Source organism: Aptenodytes patagonicus, chromosome 6 (genome assembly GCF_965638725.1).
Source record: "Aptenodytes patagonicus chromosome 6, bAptPat1.pri.cur, whole genome shotgun sequence".
NCBI classification, from domain to species: Eukaryota; Metazoa; Chordata; class Aves; order Sphenisciformes; family Spheniscidae; genus Aptenodytes; species Aptenodytes patagonicus.
In genome coordinates, this window is record NC_134954.1 from 71,835,962 (window position 1) to 71,854,406 (window position 18,445).

General features: G+C 39.4%; 1 protein-coding gene across 11 annotated transcripts in view; it reads right to left on the reverse strand.

The window, feature by feature from the left end:
- Positions 1-18,445, reverse strand: part of QTMAN (queuosine-tRNA mannosyltransferase) — a 189,950-nt gene that overhangs the window by 36,603 nt on the left and 134,902 nt on the right. For all 11 annotated transcript variants that reach the window (XM_076343133.1, XM_076343125.1, XM_076343129.1 and 8 more), the window contains one exon: positions 319-687. In XM_076343133.1, coding sequence (XP_076199248.1) covers positions 319-687 — 369 coding nt within the window. The remainder of the gene's footprint in view (positions 1-318; positions 688-18,445) is intronic.

Here is an 18,445-nt window from a genome sequence, read left to right on the forward strand (position 1 = left end):
GATTGCCTTCTACGAAAAGAGAGTTACCAGAATTATGCTTATCGTTTCAGCAGCAGGGGTATCTTTTTCTTGGGCAAAAAGGAGGCATCATTAACATCAATGGTTAAACGTCTGGTTAGCGTTACTGAACTACATATGTTCAAACAAATTATTTGGAATAATCAGATGTTAGTGATGGGTCTTTCCTCTACGTGTGTGTGCGGCGTCAGTATGCGTTTAGGAAATTATTTTATACTTTGATAGAAGTCACAGAAAGGGGATCAAACCAAATTCATAAATCTTTGGAAGGTACAGTATTTGGATTTGTTCACCACTTACCACCTGTGAGGCCAGGCAACGTGTAAAGGTCTTTGCTGATAGTCCCGTCCACTCAAGATATGAGAGAGGTTAAAAGTCAGATGTTGCTTATCTTCTTCTTGACAAGGATTTGTACTTTCTGATGGTTCAGACTTGTTCAGTCCTGCTGGTGCTGTTAATGGGGAAGGCAGCCCCTCGTGCTGTGAGGTACAAAGTCCAGGCTGGGCTTCACAAAGTCCAGACTCGCGATGCGCGTTGCTGTTTTTCATTAAACCTCCCAAAGCTCTGCTCTTCTGCTGGCCGGGCAGACCCTCCAATCGATAAGCATCTCCATTTCTTTTAACACCAATTACCTTTTCCAAATGGGCAAGCTTATGTTCTGGCATGAACCTGTTAGGAAAAAGAAGAAAAAACCAAAATCTATATCGTGTTTATGCTGGATTTCAGTTTCACCTGGTAATTGTTAATTAATTAATAGCAAATGAGAAGACAAAACATGGTTGATATTTCACACGCATCCAAGCAATGACTCCATCAGCATTCAGTAAATGACACACTTTATATATCATTTTAGTGAATACGGTACCTGTGAAATAAAATAACCTATGGTTCACTGGCTGAGAAGCCAAAGGTCTCCACTGCACCACATCGCCGCTAACAGCACGTGCATCAACAGGGAGAACAAAACTATTTGCCCGCTAAAATAAAATGAAGCAAAGGTCTCTGGGAAGTAAAAAGGCAATTCTGCCAGAAAAGTCTTGGCATTTTTTGCCAGGACTACGGCTAAGATTGGCAGCAAATGCCAAACGCAGCGGTGTTCAATCTAACGTGACTCTTGTCTATGTCTAGGCTGAGACCAGCAAGTTGCTTCATCACAGGTCAACGAAAGCTAATGCAGAAAGATTGTTTGTTGCCTAAACAACAAACATGGGCCAAACATGTACCACAACATGGAAGTGGGTCTTCTTACCCAACTATCCTTGCCTGATTTCTAGAATGACCAACTGAAAAACTTAATGACAAATTAGAAAAACAACAGACCCACCTAGGAGAAAAGGACTGAGTTGCACATCCATTCACAGGGTAAAAGCAACCACCCCCCTGTATTTTCACAGGTGTGAGTAATGAACGCTAAGATGGGGAAACTGAGGCAGAGCTGTTTATGACCTTCCCAAGGTCCCACAGTCCATATTAGGTGCCACTGTCTCTTCCAGCTGACATTCAGACAAGGCTTTTGTCCACGCTGCAGAAAACCCTTCCCAACAGCAGGATGCATTTGCACAGTTATATTGAGGCCACTGAACTAATTTTTGTAATATATGAAATGTAACATTGTATGCAAGATCTAGTTTTACTATTTGATTTAAAGTAGTGATGAATTACTGTCCTTGCCCAGGAAACACTCGAGTGAAGCGCCTTCATTCAAATATGAGTCTTCTAAGTTAACACGAAGAGGACTGCATGCATGGCCACCATGGGATCCTCGCTCTAAACGCCTGCCTGTACCTCAAGTTAATTTAGCCAAATATTATTTACTTGCATGCCTTTCAGTGTGATTATGGTTCTCCCAGATAAGTAGAGACATTTAAATTTTCCGTTTCCTTTTAATTTCCAAATGTTTACACACTATAGCCTGTTTATTGAACTGTTTACTAAAGCCAACGCTCGCTCCACTTTATCAACCTCCTCCACAGTTCTTCAGAGTTTTACTCCATCACAGCTTGTTTCTGGGCTGTGAACAAACCGCTCCCTTCCCTCTTCTTCAAAACAAATATTCCTACATGCCAGAACCATCCACTTCACCCTGCAACGGAGCACCTTAAATGCAAAAAGACCCTCCTTCTTCAAAATTACTACCAAAACACAAACACGCACACAGTGTGTGAGCTTAACTGCAGTTGTACTCTTGACTAATTGCTTTGAGGATTTTCCTTCAAACCCCTAAATCCCCTTTCCTAAGTCAGTACACTGCGTAACTACTCCATGTAATGTGTATTCTTTGATTTGGCTTGCCGTCCCTTGGCATATTATTTTCCTGTTTATCTACATTTTCAAGCCATTGACCAAATCACCTACGAGATCTACCTTTCTTCCACTGCTCGCCATCACTCGTTGGAGCTGCTCTGTAGATACACCCAGAAAAAGTTCAATCACATTCAACAGCCTCATGCAAATCCACTAACTATGTTATAAACAAGACAGGTTCCCAAATGAGCCTGAGTTAAACCATTCCCATGTCAGCGACTTAGCCACCCTCAGATTCTCAGAGCATAAAAGTATAAATTCAGTGTGGCTGAATTCCACACATATATGTTCTTAGCACTTAAGTCGGCGTTTCGACAGTCTAAGCTGAATTATAGACCTAAAACTGGCTGGTGGCGGCTCCTCTGAAGTAAGGACACATACCCGTGAGGATATACTTTTATATATTTACGCATGGGAAAAGCTGAAGGAGAAATAAGTTAAGGGATTTGCTCTAAACCACCAAGTCTGTGACTGAATTGAGAGGAATGATTTACCAAATCAAATTTAACTAACAGATTTTGAAAAATCATTGCCATTAAGAATTGCTTGATACGTGAGAGGTCGGACTACCCAGGCAGACTGTATCCCCCTGCCTGTCTTTAATTACCCGGCCAATCGTCCACTCAATGCACCATTTCTATTTCTGAAGAGGTTTCCTTCTTATTTTTCAGCCCTTATAAATCTGATCCGTCATTGCAGAATTTCTAATAATATTAGATAAAACTTCACCGATCTCTCTCTGGAATAAACTATTTAATATCCTTTATTTAAGACATGTGTGTGCAATCAATTCCATGGTATTTACTTGTATTACACACACAGTATTCATCATCTTGACAATTTTTAAAAGTTTCAGAACACCATTTCACTTAACAGTTTAAAAAAAAAAAAAGATTTATTTGATGGTTAACTTTGGAACAAGTTATCTGCATTAACTTCTATTGTTTTGGCATAAAGTAGTTCTGTATATTTTACTAACAACAGTGGAGATATGATAAAGGATGTAGGCAGAGAGCCATAAACAGCTCTCGCTGCAACCCCAGGGTTCGTGTAAAAGCATTAATTTTTAGGACTTTGATTGGAAGACGTCTCTGTGTTCAGCCACTTGGATTTTGCTAAATACAACCACGTATAAAACCTTGTACCTGAATATAACAATTTTAACTGCGGAAAGACCATTGTAAATCATATGTAGTATAAACTTGTCCACATGATTGCAATGATATAATGGATATTGTAGTCCCAGCCACTAGCTAATGTTCCTTATGACACTTAAATAAATGACCTGAAAATAAACTAATAACAACACGAAAACTTCTAAACCTGTTCATGCGCATTTCCCAATAGCATGCTGGAGAAAGACAACGTCTAGTTAGCACATTTTTTGTGTTTACATTTTCTCCAAAACATTTTTGCTCCAGCTCTTCTATTTTTCCTCTTCCAGACTCACATTAATTCTTCTTTTCTGCCACCTTCCAGGCAGAGTCATCTCTCCGTCCAGTACCTGCCCAGATCTTGGTCATTTATAAACATCAAGAGCTTGCAGGACTTCTACATCACCATCCAGAAGTCTATAACCTGGACATAAAACAGGTGCTCCAGTGTTTTATTTGGAGCCAGTATCTACTCCCACAAAGATCATCAGAGTTTTTTAAATCCTTGTCTAAATTTCAGAAGACACAACCTCAGAGAGGCTGGTTATGGAATAGCAGAGCTGGGGCAGGAGCAGACATAGGCTTAAAAGACTAGATCTAAGGAAGAAATGTTTTACGCTGAGGGTGGTGAAACACTGGCCCAGGTTGCCCAGAGAGGTGGTGGATGCCCCATCCCTGGCAACATTCCAGGTCAGGTTGGAGGGGGCTCTGAGCAACCTGATCTAGTTGAAGATGTCCCTGCCCAGGGCAGGGGGGTTGGACTAGGTGACCTTTAGAGGTCCCTTCCAACCCAAACTATTCTATGATTCTGTGATTCTAAAAAACAAGCTAGAGAGCTACCACAGCAGATAGATAGGGTTTAGTTATCGAGAAGGATGAACCGTTTTTCTCAACCTTAGTTACAACACACAGTAGTCACATAAGAAAAATGCCACAGCATTCTATTTTTAATACGGGAGAAGGATTGTATTGTTATTACTAACTTGCGGTAGTGACATCTTGTACACGTGAAACTTTCCAGAAAAAATTAGCACCAAAGCATACAAATATTAACACTTTCAACAGATTCCACAAGGCACTGTCTCTTAAATTTAAAAAAACATGGAAAATGTTTGACTTTTATGCATAACTCATATATATTTAAACACTGAAAGTTCAGAACAAACAGTGAAAGACTTGGATATCTAATTTTAGCATCATGACTTGTTTTCAAAACTTTTCAAAACTATTTTTCTTTTATTCAGATTTTTGAGGATCTCTGCAACATTTAACAGTCAATTTTAAAACTTTATGAAGACTTTAAAAAGAGTAAGCCTTGAAAACTTTCACTTTTTGCATATCGGGTATAGATGTTTAGTTAAAAAGATGGGTTAAAAATTAAACTAAGTTCATACGTAATAAAAATTCCATATACTAAAAGCCAGAGTTTCAATCTAAACATTTGCCATTTTGAATAACAGGTTTTTTTAAACTCCCCAATCTATGCTTTATATATTTTCTTTTCATTTATGCCATGAAACCCTGCTCTGAGGAAACCCACGTACTTTTACTTGAAGCAGACGTGTGCATTTTGCCCAGCTCTTTCGTAACATGTTGCCATGTCACATCGTATGTGTTTATTCACAGCACTTCATTTGCCCCAATAACAAATTACTTATGGGAACTGGCTTCTTTTTGTGGCACCAAGAGTCACTTTGTGCACCATTTTATTGAAAAAAACAACAAAAAAAAAGGATGGAAGGGCCATGCTGTCGCTGCTTGATGAATAGAAACCACATTAGAAAGACTAACTGGAGTGCTGGTTTAGGTTAGATCAAATTATATGGGCAAGTTCTGTGTGTTGTATACTGGTTTGAATAGTAGTTCTCGATGAGCAAGGATAATTTGTAAGAATGGATATAAGGTAAAAAAAAATAAATAATTTGAATTCATAAAAACTGGTCCTTCTGCAACTGTAGTTACATTTGGAAGCAAAGTTAAAGATAGTTCTGAAAGTGCAATGGATTTTTTTATTATTATATTGCCATTAAAAAGTTTAAAAATAATAAAAGGAGATAGTCATGATCATATATATTAGAAAACTTCCCCAGGCCTTGGAGCTGGACGACACACAATTTAGAGCTGCCGCGTTTCCTTCATCATTGATGCACCACCACGGCATAACTTACAATTCAACAAACTCATTGCCTGAGAATTTTCTTTGTCTTTCTTTAAACACGATCACAAACGTCTCTTTGCTAACTGTTAATATTTTTAGTAGAATTTATGTGACCTAAAACACTACAGAGGTTCGTGGAGAGCTTCTGCGATTCTACTACCTGGAGTCCATTTGGCTTATAACAGTTGCGATGGACAGTCATTTTTGTCATTTGCAATAACTGGGAAATTCCACTTTTGCACTTTCTTTCTTTCTGCTTCCCTGAATTTATCCTGTTCTCATGATGAATTTGGTCCCACAGTTACCGCAAATGGGTGCAAAACTACACAACCACGCACACAAATTATCTGGCCAAGCAGTTTACAAATACCAAAGCCGCATGCGTATCTCTGAGCTTTTTCAAAAGTCAGAATTTTGTCCACTCTGTTCTAAGGAGAAGAAAAAAAAAAAGGTCATGAAAGCAGTTCTTTGGAGGCCAAACTGGAACAGACAGCAACTACATTAGTACACACTTGGTTTTTATATTTATATATAAATTTATATATTTATATTTTTTATATTTAATGTTACAAATCACCTGATAGTAGTAAAACTGATGCAGTTATATGTACCTACTTCTCAAAAGACTGCAACAAATGACAAAACTGGGAGACTGGTCTCAGTTCAGTGATTTTTTTCTTGATTTTTTTTTCCCCCTGCAACTACTGTCACATTTTGCTCTACAGCAAAAAAGAGTTGCTGAGCGTGGTCAGGTGTCCCAAAGCTGTGCTACAGCTCAAACCTAAAAGCTCAATTCCCAATATTTAGGGAATTTGATATTAAGGTTTATTGAAGTTGTCACATACTTTCGGGGATCTAATTTCACTTTCTGATCTTTAGCAATGGTTGTAATTCTTCATTCAGAAGAGGGAAGAGATTACTTGTCAGCAGTAATCTCTAACACAGATAATGCCATATAAATATTAGGGGCTTATAAGCATGGACAAGGATTAGAAGCAAAGAGATAGAACAGAAAGAAAACTGAACAGAGCCAAGATTAAGCACTGGGAAGGGCACGACAAAAGAAAATACAAGGTCTGCGGCTGAGCTTGTCTTCCACAGTAGAACATATATTTTCTTGGGTAGAATAAGTAGGTTTTACACAGATTTCCCTGTTTGTGAACTGCAAGATATAGAAGTATGGAAATATTATTTGAGATGTGATCATTTCCTGCTGTCATTACCTTCTCTCATCTTCTCTCTTCCAGGACACAGGAGAAATACAGAACAGACTCAGGGAATCACTGAGGTTGGAAGGTCTCTGGTCCGACCTTCTGCTCAAAGCCCATCCAGCTGGACCAAGTTGCTCAGAGCCTCGTCCAGTCAAGTTTTAACTATCACCGAGGCCAAGGATGAAGAAGGCTTCCTTCTGACAAATAAGCCAAAATATTGCTGTTTTGGCAACAAATTAGCTGAATGCAACAACTCTTCTCACTCCAGCAGTGTGCCTGATTAGCAGGCAGGATCCAGAGATGCTCCCGGAGAAGAGAGGCTGGATCCAGATCAACTGCAGGCAGTTGGTTTTGACTCAAGTGGTAACTTGGTCTGTTGGAGTGGGGAAGGAAGATGAGACAGGCGGGAGAGGAGAGATGTCAAGAGTAAAGATAGCAGAAAAGAAACAGGATAATTCTCAGATTCCTCAAACCATAAATTCCACCTATTTTTCCAAATAATTCTGAGCAAAATCCCTCAATATCTAGTATTCGTATTTGATACTGCCAAAACCTCCCGCTTCTACTTAGCTTTTACACTTTTCTTTCCAATCCAGTTTCACTCTGATTCGACAACACTCATATTAGTTTATTCTCTGAGATGCCGTATCTGTGCCTCAATATAGGGACGATAGTCAAACCAATCTCTAACTTTCCCATCAATACTACATTTGAATTTCTAACATTAAAATTACTGCTCAAGACGCATTGTAAAGCCTACATCCTAGATGACCAGGATTTTAACTAAAGCGTTCTTCAATCCTTATTCCCCAAAATACAGGGAAAGGTAGCACCTTCCAAAACACATCCTGCAGTGAAACTATGCAAAACAGGAGCAAAGGCAGGTGAAACTACTCCAAAACAAATATATCCCTGAAAGTCTAAGCTTTCCTGGTTTTGAGTCCTCTGTGCTGCTGCTCTTGTTGGACATAATTTCAGCCAAAAGCATGTCTAGCCTAATCCAGTACTTGTGGGATTATTGCATTTTGTTACGTATTTACTCCTGACAAATGACTTCAACAATATCTTAAGCGCTTTAGGTCAGAAAAAAAAAATCAAATAGTGATTACTCTGCATTTTAATACTGGAAGGGAGCCTCTGGACCCATTGAAGTCAAAGGCAAAGCTCTCTTTGACTTCAATAGAGACAGAATTTGACCCTAAATATATTATTTCTGAATTCATACCTTCAATTCCCTGAAATCCTTTAACGCTAAACATACGAATCTGTGCCGTTACAATTTCTAAGAACATAATTCTCAACGAATGAAATGGTGATAATTTAAAAACTCCTCTGAAAGATGGTAATGAACTACAATACATATTTTATAACGCAGATGAAAATAACTTATGCATTATTTTGCGCAAGATATGAAAACATGAATTATCCGATAGTTCAGAAAAAAAGGTAATTTTCTCTATAATTAAACATCATGACTGTGTAGATCTGCTACACCGACACTGCAAGGTAACAGATACACTTTTGGAGCCCTAAGAGTCACCTTGATAACAACTGCCAGAAATTTAGAAATTGTTGACTTAAGTTCTGCTTCCGCAGAAGTTCAAAAGAATGAATTACACTATGGGGAAAAAAGTTAGGCTTCTGAGAATTGCAAGGTTTTTAAGGTTCTTTAGGATCCTAAAGGATTGGTCATGTTTATTAGCGCTTACTTAAACAGAAAAAAACCAGCTCAGCTCTCGAGTGCTTATTTAGAAAATGCAAATTTCACATATAGCTCCAAACAATACAGTATCTCTTCTTGCTAAACAGAATTGGAAATGGGTGTTTGAAAACTGATATCACACCTTAAATCATCTTGTCTTTTATTTCCTTTTTTTTAATTAAAACTAATACCAGGATCCTGTAACATATAATTTCCTGTTTTGTGGCAATACTTCTAATCAGGATATATAGGATGGATGTCCCCTTTAAACAGGCTGTTTTGTAACATACGCAATGCAGAAGGGAGTGCTATCATAACACTTCAATAGTTAAGTGACTTTATGAGAAAAATACTTCCAAATGTTTCCTAAAACCTTCCAAACCGCACCAAAGAACATTATCGTAATATTATGTTTCCCTATGGCCTCCAATATTTAAGCTTGCTAGTCTCGAAATGATACTTGGATGAAAAATATAAGTTTATGTAATGTATAAATTGTTCCTAGAAGAAAAGTTGCCTTTAAAATTACTCTGTATAGATGTCAGGTATTTTACATTTTCAATAGCCTTTCTGTATTAATCGAACAAATAGTATGCTAGTGCTTTGGGCTGCACGTGAATGGTCTGTATTTTAGAAACTGAACAGCCACCGTGTGATCTTAATTCACAGCAAATACTGAAAACAATAACTGTCCTAACCGATTACATATCAAGTTACCCTTAATAGATATCCATATTTCTTGCACAGTATACATAATCCATATAAACTGTATACCATATATCAATAACATATTCCAGCGAATCCACCATCAAAGAGTTCGTTTATAGTAGGTTTTCATTTGACTCGGGGTTGTAATGTTCTGTGCAAGCATAAGCTACCCATTTCAGTGATTTTGCCAGCAAGCTGCTTTTTGGCAGATTATTGGCAGTACATATTGGCAACAAACTAGTGCAACTAAGCCCTTCTTATAACTTACAGGTAAATAATGATTTTAATAAATTTATGTAAAATGTTCCACTTGCTGACATCTGTTTTTGATAATTCACTCGACTGTGCAAATGCAAACTTCTGGGTGTTTCTCAGGATTTCACCTTAATTATTTAACACTTTCCCACGTACTCCAAGAAATAGATAAGCAATGAAGCCTACTTTCACTTGAAGGTTTAACTGAAGAAAGCTTTATCAGAAAAAGCTAGAGAAATTAATTACAAATAATAATTGTATGCACACAAAAATCTAAAACGCATGTTGTCATCAATACAACGTCCAAGTAATAAGAAAACCACAGGGCTATTGTAGTTATCTCAGCCACAGGGCGTTCAAATTGGATGGTCCAGTCAACTGCCTCTGGCCCTGAGGACCGTGGGGTGATACAGAGACTCTGCCCTCCGTCTGAAAACGTGTTACTGTACTACATTTATTTGCATTTTTTTTGCACTACAGCTGAAGTTTAAATGCGTACGCATTTGTATCTCAGCTAGGCAGTGTGGTTTAGAGGAAACTCTGAGTTTTAATCCCAACTTTGCCAGTGGGTCAGTGTCTCGTTGTCCAAACACCAAAAGCCTCTCTCCACCTAGACCTAGAACGGCAGTAGCGCTCTGCCCTAGAAGGATCGAGTTATTGCCAGAAAGTTCTAAAAATGTTATTACTACTAGTAGCAGTGTCATTAGAGGGGGAAAAAAAAAACAACAAACAAAACCTTGGACTCCCTTTTTCTAGTATGTATATCAGGATGACAGTGATGCTGATTTAAGATTGCTGAGAATCCACCCTTCAGCATCCGGGTACCAGAAAGCCATGCTAGCACATCACGGGGGCTCCTCGGGGAGCCTGTGCTGCCAGATTCCTGGAAAACACACGTGGCCCATCATTGAGCTACCCGTGATATTAAAGACTGTAAAACAAGAAGAGGAATATGCAGGTTTTTGTTGGAAAAAGGAGAAAACAGTATCGACACAAACAGCACTGTTACCCCCCTTGTGGGCTACGAGCTGGCAGTTACCAGCATGGCGACACACCTGCATGAGGACAGCAGGAAGGATGGTGCCTACCCCGTAAGGAGACACAGGCATGTGAACAGCTTGAGCTAACGCCGGCTCTGCAGCGGGACATGGTCATCTTCAACATTACTGCACTAAATATATTATAAAAAAAAAAGAAAAACCTTGGAGATGCAAAGAGCTCGACCATGACTGTTCAGCCCATTGCCTTGCTTCTACAACTCTGAACATTGTTCGCATGGGAACACCCCAAATGACCATGGAAAGCAGTACTCTCAGTATGGCACTTTGAGGTTTCTATTGAAATAGGTCAAAAAGGTGAAAGAAAGGCCAGCACATGAGAATTTAAAGGCAAATGACAAAACGAAAACAAAAGCATTTAATAACACCGAGGAGAAGTTTCTTCTGTTCTTCCCTCCTTCTAAGTCCAAGCCACCTCTTCTCAGGACACCGGTTCCCCGACTTGCCATGCTCTATCTGGTGACAACTCCCCCTGTTCTCCTCATGTCCTTCCAACCCCGAGTGCTGGGAGCAACACATTCAGTCTGTTGAACGTGTAACCGTAATTAAGGGAAGTCATGTACTTTGAAAGGTTTTACATAGCGAACGTCCATGTCCGTTCTGCTTGTGGATACATCCCAAAGTTCTATTAAATAATTGTTTTAAACGGGGCCTGTAATGAGCAGGGAACAATTATTAAGTATCAGATTTTATTTGTGCCCAGTTCAGCCTAGAATTTGCTTGCCGGTTTTAAGCATTTATCCATTTATGGAGTCAGCAGTTTAGGATTTTTGTAAGGCTTGGCAACATGCTTAAAACCCAGTGAATTCTTGTTGAGATCTATTGGACGTGCTGGTAAAACTCGCTGTTGCTATAGTGGATTTGCTTTTAATTTGATCTGTTTCAAGGATTCGGTATCCTTCCAGCACGTTAGAAACCTAAGGGCATATATTTGTATTGTTTAAAGGCAGGAAATTCTGTGAACTGAAATGAGAACATATCCCTTTTGCCGTTATGGACTTTTGTTATTTTCTCTTCCTTTTGGGGTTTTGGAAACAAAACCAGTGAAAGCTGAAAGTTTGAACAATAGCAAATTACTTTCAAGGAAAAAAAAAGTAAAATACTAAGCATACTATTATAGCTTTATTCATACACTTTCTATATATGTAAATTGGACTTATCCAGGCATCAGAAAATACTATTTGCAGCAGGGCCTTAGACTGCAACAGGATCATACTGTTTGTGTCATAAAGACTGTGGACTTTGCTGTTTTACTTTATTATTATTCCTTTACTACCTTGTATTAACTTGTACCCCACTGACTTCATGACAGAGCTTATTTGTTTCATGCTAACCACAGAACTAGGGCAATCACATTTTTATTTTAAGGAGAAAAACTATGGATCTTTGTAGCTCTTTCACTTTAACTCCTTGTCTGAAGAGCCTTGCATCAGTTAAAGGAGGGATGCAGAAGGTAGGGCTGACTTCTGGGACCATTGACACTGTACAGACATACGAAAAGAGAACTGGAGAAAGATGAACGGGGACACATATTCTGCTAAAATTAAAAGCTAGACAGATACAACCTTTTAGACAATTAAAGCATCAAACTTTCTTACAGCAGCTCTGTACTAATTAGCAGAAGGACTGGAGGCACAGTGGCTACGTTAGCACGGATACCTGATCTCAGCAGGATGCATTAATCTTCGTGCAGTACCACACAAATATGTCCATGCTGCTTTTGGTGCTCCAACTAGCTTGGTTAGAGCAAAGTATCTTTATTGCACATAATGAATTACACTGTACTACTTTATAAGAATAGGGTTATAGGTTATAGCCACGGGTATGGCTCTCAGGAATACTCCTGCCTCATGACAGGAGGATGTTGGTGGATGAAAAGCTGGACATGAGCCGGCAATGTGCGCTCCCAGCCCAGAAGGCCAATTGTATCCTGGGCTGCATCCAAAGCAGCGTGGCCAGCAGGTCGAGGGAGGGGATTCTGCCCCTCTGCTCTGCTCTGGGGAGACCCCCCCTGGAGAACTGCGTCCAGCTCTGGAGCCCTCAGCATAAGAAAGACACGGACCTGTTGGAGCGGGTCCAGAGGAGGGCCACGGAAATGATCAGGGGGATGGAACACGTCTGCTACGAAGAAAGGCTGAGAGAGTTGGGGATGTTCAGCCTGGAGAGAAGGCGGCTCTGGGGAGACCTTATTGAGACCTTTCAATACTTCAAGGGGGCTTATAAAAAAGATGGGGACAGACTTTTTAGCAGGGCCTGTAGCGACAGGCCAAGGGGGAATGGCTTTAAATTAAAGGGGGATAGATTGAGACTAGATAGAAGGAAGAAATTCTTTACACTGAGGGTGGTGAAACCCTGGCCCAGGTTGCCCAGAGAGGTGGTGGATGCCCCATCCCTGGAACCATTCCAGGTCAGGCTGGACGGGGCTCTGAGCGACCTGATCTAGTTGAAGATGTCCCTGCCCAGGGCAGGGGGGTTGGACTAGATGACCTTTAGAGGTCCCTTCCAACCCAAACTATTCTATGAGTCTATGATTCTATGACAGTCTGCAACAAAGCTTCCTGAAGGATAGCTCACATGCGGCAGCCTCAACTGCAGCCATTTCAGCAAGAGCCTAAACACTTACCCAGCACTTACACAGTGGTGTTCCTTGCATACGGTGTACAACAAACTGACTGTTCCTATCTAATAAGCTTAATAGCTAAATATAAATTACAGTAGGATGCAAAGCTTGAGAGAGACATTCAACACCCAAGATACTGCTTGGCCACTGGATCTCTCCTAGCTAGTGTTTCTTCACACTCACTAATCCCTCTTCCTGGACAGCGGCAATTATGACATTGGTGAACTGCAGGACTTCCATTTATTTGCTTTCATTTGGCACAGCGCTTCATGCCCATCTCATCTACTCTTGGAGGTTATGACAACTGAAGCAGGGATTACAATGAGACACCATCAATCATCACAATAAACACAGCTCAGCTGTTTCCATGCAGTCGAAGCCTTCGGTGGAGAAGAATCTTAGTAAGAGATTTGAAAGAGCATGAAGAAGCGGCTTTACTTTAAGTGCTCGCAACAATGACTTCCAAAGAAACACTCCTGACCATCAACCCCGGAGAATAAAGAGCTGAAAGGTACTCATGTTCATCCGTGGATTATGTGTCTTGTAAATCTCTACATAAAGGCAAAGGGGATCCATAACTACCAGCTGTAATAATTCTATGGTCTTTCCTGCAGAGGTGGGCAATGAAGAGAAAGGCTTGGTTCCCACTCAGACATCATGGGGTACATCATCTTCCTGATGGAACAAGTGGGGATCCAAAACCTAGCACCTATGATAACCACAATTACCCCAACTATTCTTGGGGTCACGTAACCATACATTCCCTCTTATTCAGAGTACAGTAAGTTAACAGTTTTGCCCAAGTCAAAGAACAACTAACGTTATATTTTGAATAGATGATGTAAACATTTGTATGCCGCTACATTTCAACATACATATGCACAACTGTATGCACATACATACACCACCAGTTTACAGGTCCCGCTTACCTTATTCTCGGCTCTTCTGGAAATGTAGTTAAAGACTCTTAGGGCAAAAATTACAACTAAGTTCATGAACTAGACAAAAAATTGGCTGTGACGCCATTTATTAGAAGTTATGATAAACTAAAAGGTCCAACTAAAAGGAGCAGATGCACTGTTTGCTAAGTTGTAGCTGCAAACAGAATTTTGTGTGCCAAGATCAAAAGAACAAGGTGTTCATATAAATGGCATTTTATTTTGATCCTATTATTCTGTATGAGCTCGAGGAGAGATCAAAGGAAAAAGTACCCAGGTTTCACTATTAACACTTAACATAATTCCAGTCGGAAAATCCTTTCCAGATTGTTAGTGCAATTTAAAGCCCAGCACATTTTTGTTGTTCTGTTGGGCAATATACCTGAAGGCACGGTTTTGATTCCTTGACCATCTCTTCCGTTGTGGAAAATTGCTTCTGATATATATCATTTCCGTTATTTTCATTTTTAGGACAGTAACCCCCAGACATCCTATCTTTGGGGACTACGCTGTTTTGGGTTGTACCCGCTATCCCAGAGAGACAGGCTGCCCTGAAGCAGCGACAATATATTACTGACTGCATACACCAGTCAGGAAATTCAATACCGTCGGAGTCAAGTACTGAAGTCTGGTTCAGCCCCTGCCAATGGCAGTTCCATTGGAAGCAAAGCACACCAGCTTCAACGGAGAATGTAAACAAACCTAGTGGGCCTTTAAAATATGTAAAGGTTCCTCCTGATAGCTGGCAAGAATAAATGTGCTTTAATATGCGGTACTGCTTATTATGACATTATCCAGGACTACTATTATTAATTAACGGTTCTATTGCCTCTCTTAGAACCCAGCCATGTTGCATAAAGAAAAATAATAATATATTGTATTTCTTACAAAGCCAAAGTATGCTAACAAATTTTAATACTCATGCTTTCTTTGAATGTAAGCTTCTCATTGATGATTCAATGATTTAGGGCTGAAATTTCAGAATATCACTTCCAGTGAATTTCCTTGACTTAAAAAGACCACAGAAATCTGCTGACAGGTATAGCTTATCAGACTACCTTTGGAAAAATCAGCAATCTAGCATTCGTAAGAAAAAAAAAAGAGTGCATATGTCCTTCCCTGCCTTGCCTCCCCCTCCCCACTTGCTATTAAAGCGTTCGTGTTACAAAGTCGTTCCAAAGTCTATTGTAAATGCCAAAAAGTGGGCACCGATCCCACATGAGCTGGCTCAGCTATGGCCCACCATCTTGAACATATTCATTTTATCCAACTCAGCTCCAGGAGGGGTTTGGGGGGTTTTGTTTTGGGGTTGGGTTTTTTTTTTTTTGACTTAACTTTTCTCTAATAACAGTGGCTTGTACATACGTGAGGAGATGGCAAGTCATGACTCACTTGAGGAGATGGCAAGTCATGACTCTGGGAACTTGCACAGTCAATGCTAAATACATGCAGGTGAGCTGTGGCCTGCAGTGAACATTATAATTATGGGTTAAACGAGACAAAACGTCTCATGCACAGTCAGAATATGTTCATATTACACACAGCAGCCAGCTGGCTATAAATCCAAGAAGTAAGCTGGAAAGCTTTAGAGTTCAAATGGATGAATACAGATATAAATGGAAGAACAGTGGTTTGTCGCCATATGAATGGCTTTTAACTGATTGCTTTTACGAGGGTTTTCCAAAAGAGTAACCTTGTTGAGATGAAAAAGAGAATAAGTATGATGATTGGGACATTCCATATATTTATATGTTCTATTTTGTTTTGAGACAGAGAAGTCTGATTCAGCGTGTCTGATCAATTATAACATGGCTTTACATACAGGTGTTCCTAGTGAATAGGGACACAAGTTCTTTAATAATACCTCTGCAGCTGATGATCCATAAACAGGATTACTCTATTAATTTATTTCAGATTCAAATTACCGCGAGCTGAGCTGTGAGAAGCCATGAGCCATTTTTCTTGCCATATTTCCAGCTCTAAGTAATGTATGCTATAGCCTTCTCTACTCTCTCTATATGAGTCACTGAACCTATGGCCAATGATCCTATCTGTGCACAAAACCACCAGACCACCTTGATGCTGCTAAATCAACACCTTCCTGGCAAGGCACAAAGGATGAGAGGGGCATTTCTGAGACTTTCTTCTCTTTTTTATTAAATAATGACAGCTAGCAGAACCTTCTGGAATATAGTCCCAAGGAATGCTTTTCATTTTCAGGTTTTCATAAATGGATGAACCTGAAGGAGTTTCTAGAAGCCTAATTACCCCACTTGAACATTTTGGGATCATACCAAGATAAACACTTGCTCTTCCTCCACTCTACCGAAGGCAGATGTAATTCCTTCTTGAAGCCAAAAGCAGAGCTTAGGTTCTTACCAACTCCAATAGCAGCTAAACTTTAAAGATATAAAGGAACTTCACATTCATAAATTATGTTTATATTCATTTATATGTTATATATATTATATAAGTGTGTATATATATAATAATTTTTACAAAACTTTTTTGATGTTTAAAAGTGGCTGTAAGCTTATGGTTTTGATGCACTCACTGTTGACAGAATTAGATGGAAACTGTAGGAAGACTGATAACCAGCTTGCTCCCCAAAACCTTTCTCCTATGTCTCTGAAGTGACTGAATGGGAACTGAGAGGGAAAAGAACAAAGATTTGCTGTTCTTTACAGTCACGCAACGAAAGTGTAGGTTAAGTACAGGAAGTATTTGCAGTTTTCAGATATTTTGTGGACCTTTGTTGCTTTTCCTTGCATTCAGATCTAATCTCAGCCCCAGCACAGAGCTGGACTTTCATGTTCTGCAGTCCTTCGCTAACAGAATACCCAACCCACTGTGACACTGGCAAGGTGGACTCAAGACACAAATTTTAACTTCAGCCTTTTGTGGGCATTTATTCATGCTAATGCATTAAGGAAAAAATGTTTCGCCAAGAAGGCAAGGCTTAAAATTACACTGCTGAATAAATTAATAAAAATATTTAATGTATATTCATAGTAGAACATGCCTACAGACTGGAAAGATATAGCTATAACTTTTAGAAGTTTGGATAGACAATTTGATGTTCCACATCAAATATGTCACAATCAGGTGATCTTTAAGCCCCATGGGTATAAAAACACTGAGAGTTTCTTTTTTTAAAATTTCTGATACCAAATATGTATATACCTCCAACTCATTCAAGTTACCCTTAATAACTACTAGAATATTTTTAGAAGGTCCTTCAAACAGAAGGGTAGTGTTCTCACTACAATTTTGAACAAGCGATAAATTGTGTTTGGTTCTTTAGCTTCAATCAAGCATCAATTTTGGATTATTTGTCTGAAGTCAGAATTCTTAAAATAAGCCAGTTTTTTATAGAACCAATTTCTGGGAAAAAAGTTCCCTCCACAATTTGTGTGCAATCAGCTATTCTAACATAACTAGCTCTGATATGGAGATAAGGTACATGATCATATATATAAGGAGGGCTGTATGATTAATTCAAGAGGTGTTCCACCAGCACTCACGTGAATAAGCATAAACACCCCAACACTGTTTTAATTTCATTATGCTGCTGTATCACCTTTGGTTCTCAGAAACCTTTTTGTACTAAGATCAGCATTTCATCTTGCACATCGTTTCCTACTGCCTCTATTACCCAGTCCCTTTTGCCCCTTCCTCTCCAAACCAAATGTTTCCTTACTGCAGGAAGGCATTGCATCCTAGTTATAGTGCACGTTCATATTTTATTACGCTCTTCCTGGGCATACAGAAAGGCTGTTGCATTGGTCATGTGAAATGCTGAGCACTTTCTTATCGCACTGGCTAAAAAGGGGTTTGAACATGCGCAACATATTGCAGGAGAAGGGCTCATAGCATGGTGGACAACTCAAATATCAAATTTGCCAATCAGCAATATTTGGCATTGAAAATAGTTCTGAATACGAGTAGGAAAATATCTGGCTGTCAGATATTCAGAGGTGTTACATTCCAAAACAGCGTTAGGGAAATTTATAGCTCTCACAAGAGCTTTCAGCTAATTCTTGATGGATCATCTGTACCTTTGGGTGCTTTCTGGAAGCACGTTCCTCCTTTTCCTTTATTGTCCTTTGTGAAGAAAACAGGAGATGAAACTCTCACCAGAAAGTAACAAAAACATTAACCTCTAAGTACCTTGGATTTGGTAAACAGTGAGATCACTGCAAATCTTAGCTTCTGCACATGAATTGCAGGAGAATAATGGGACTGAGCAAAAAGTCGTGGACTATGTTCATCAATATGTGCCTTTTCTGTAAACTAGATTGCTAACTGAAAACCACTTT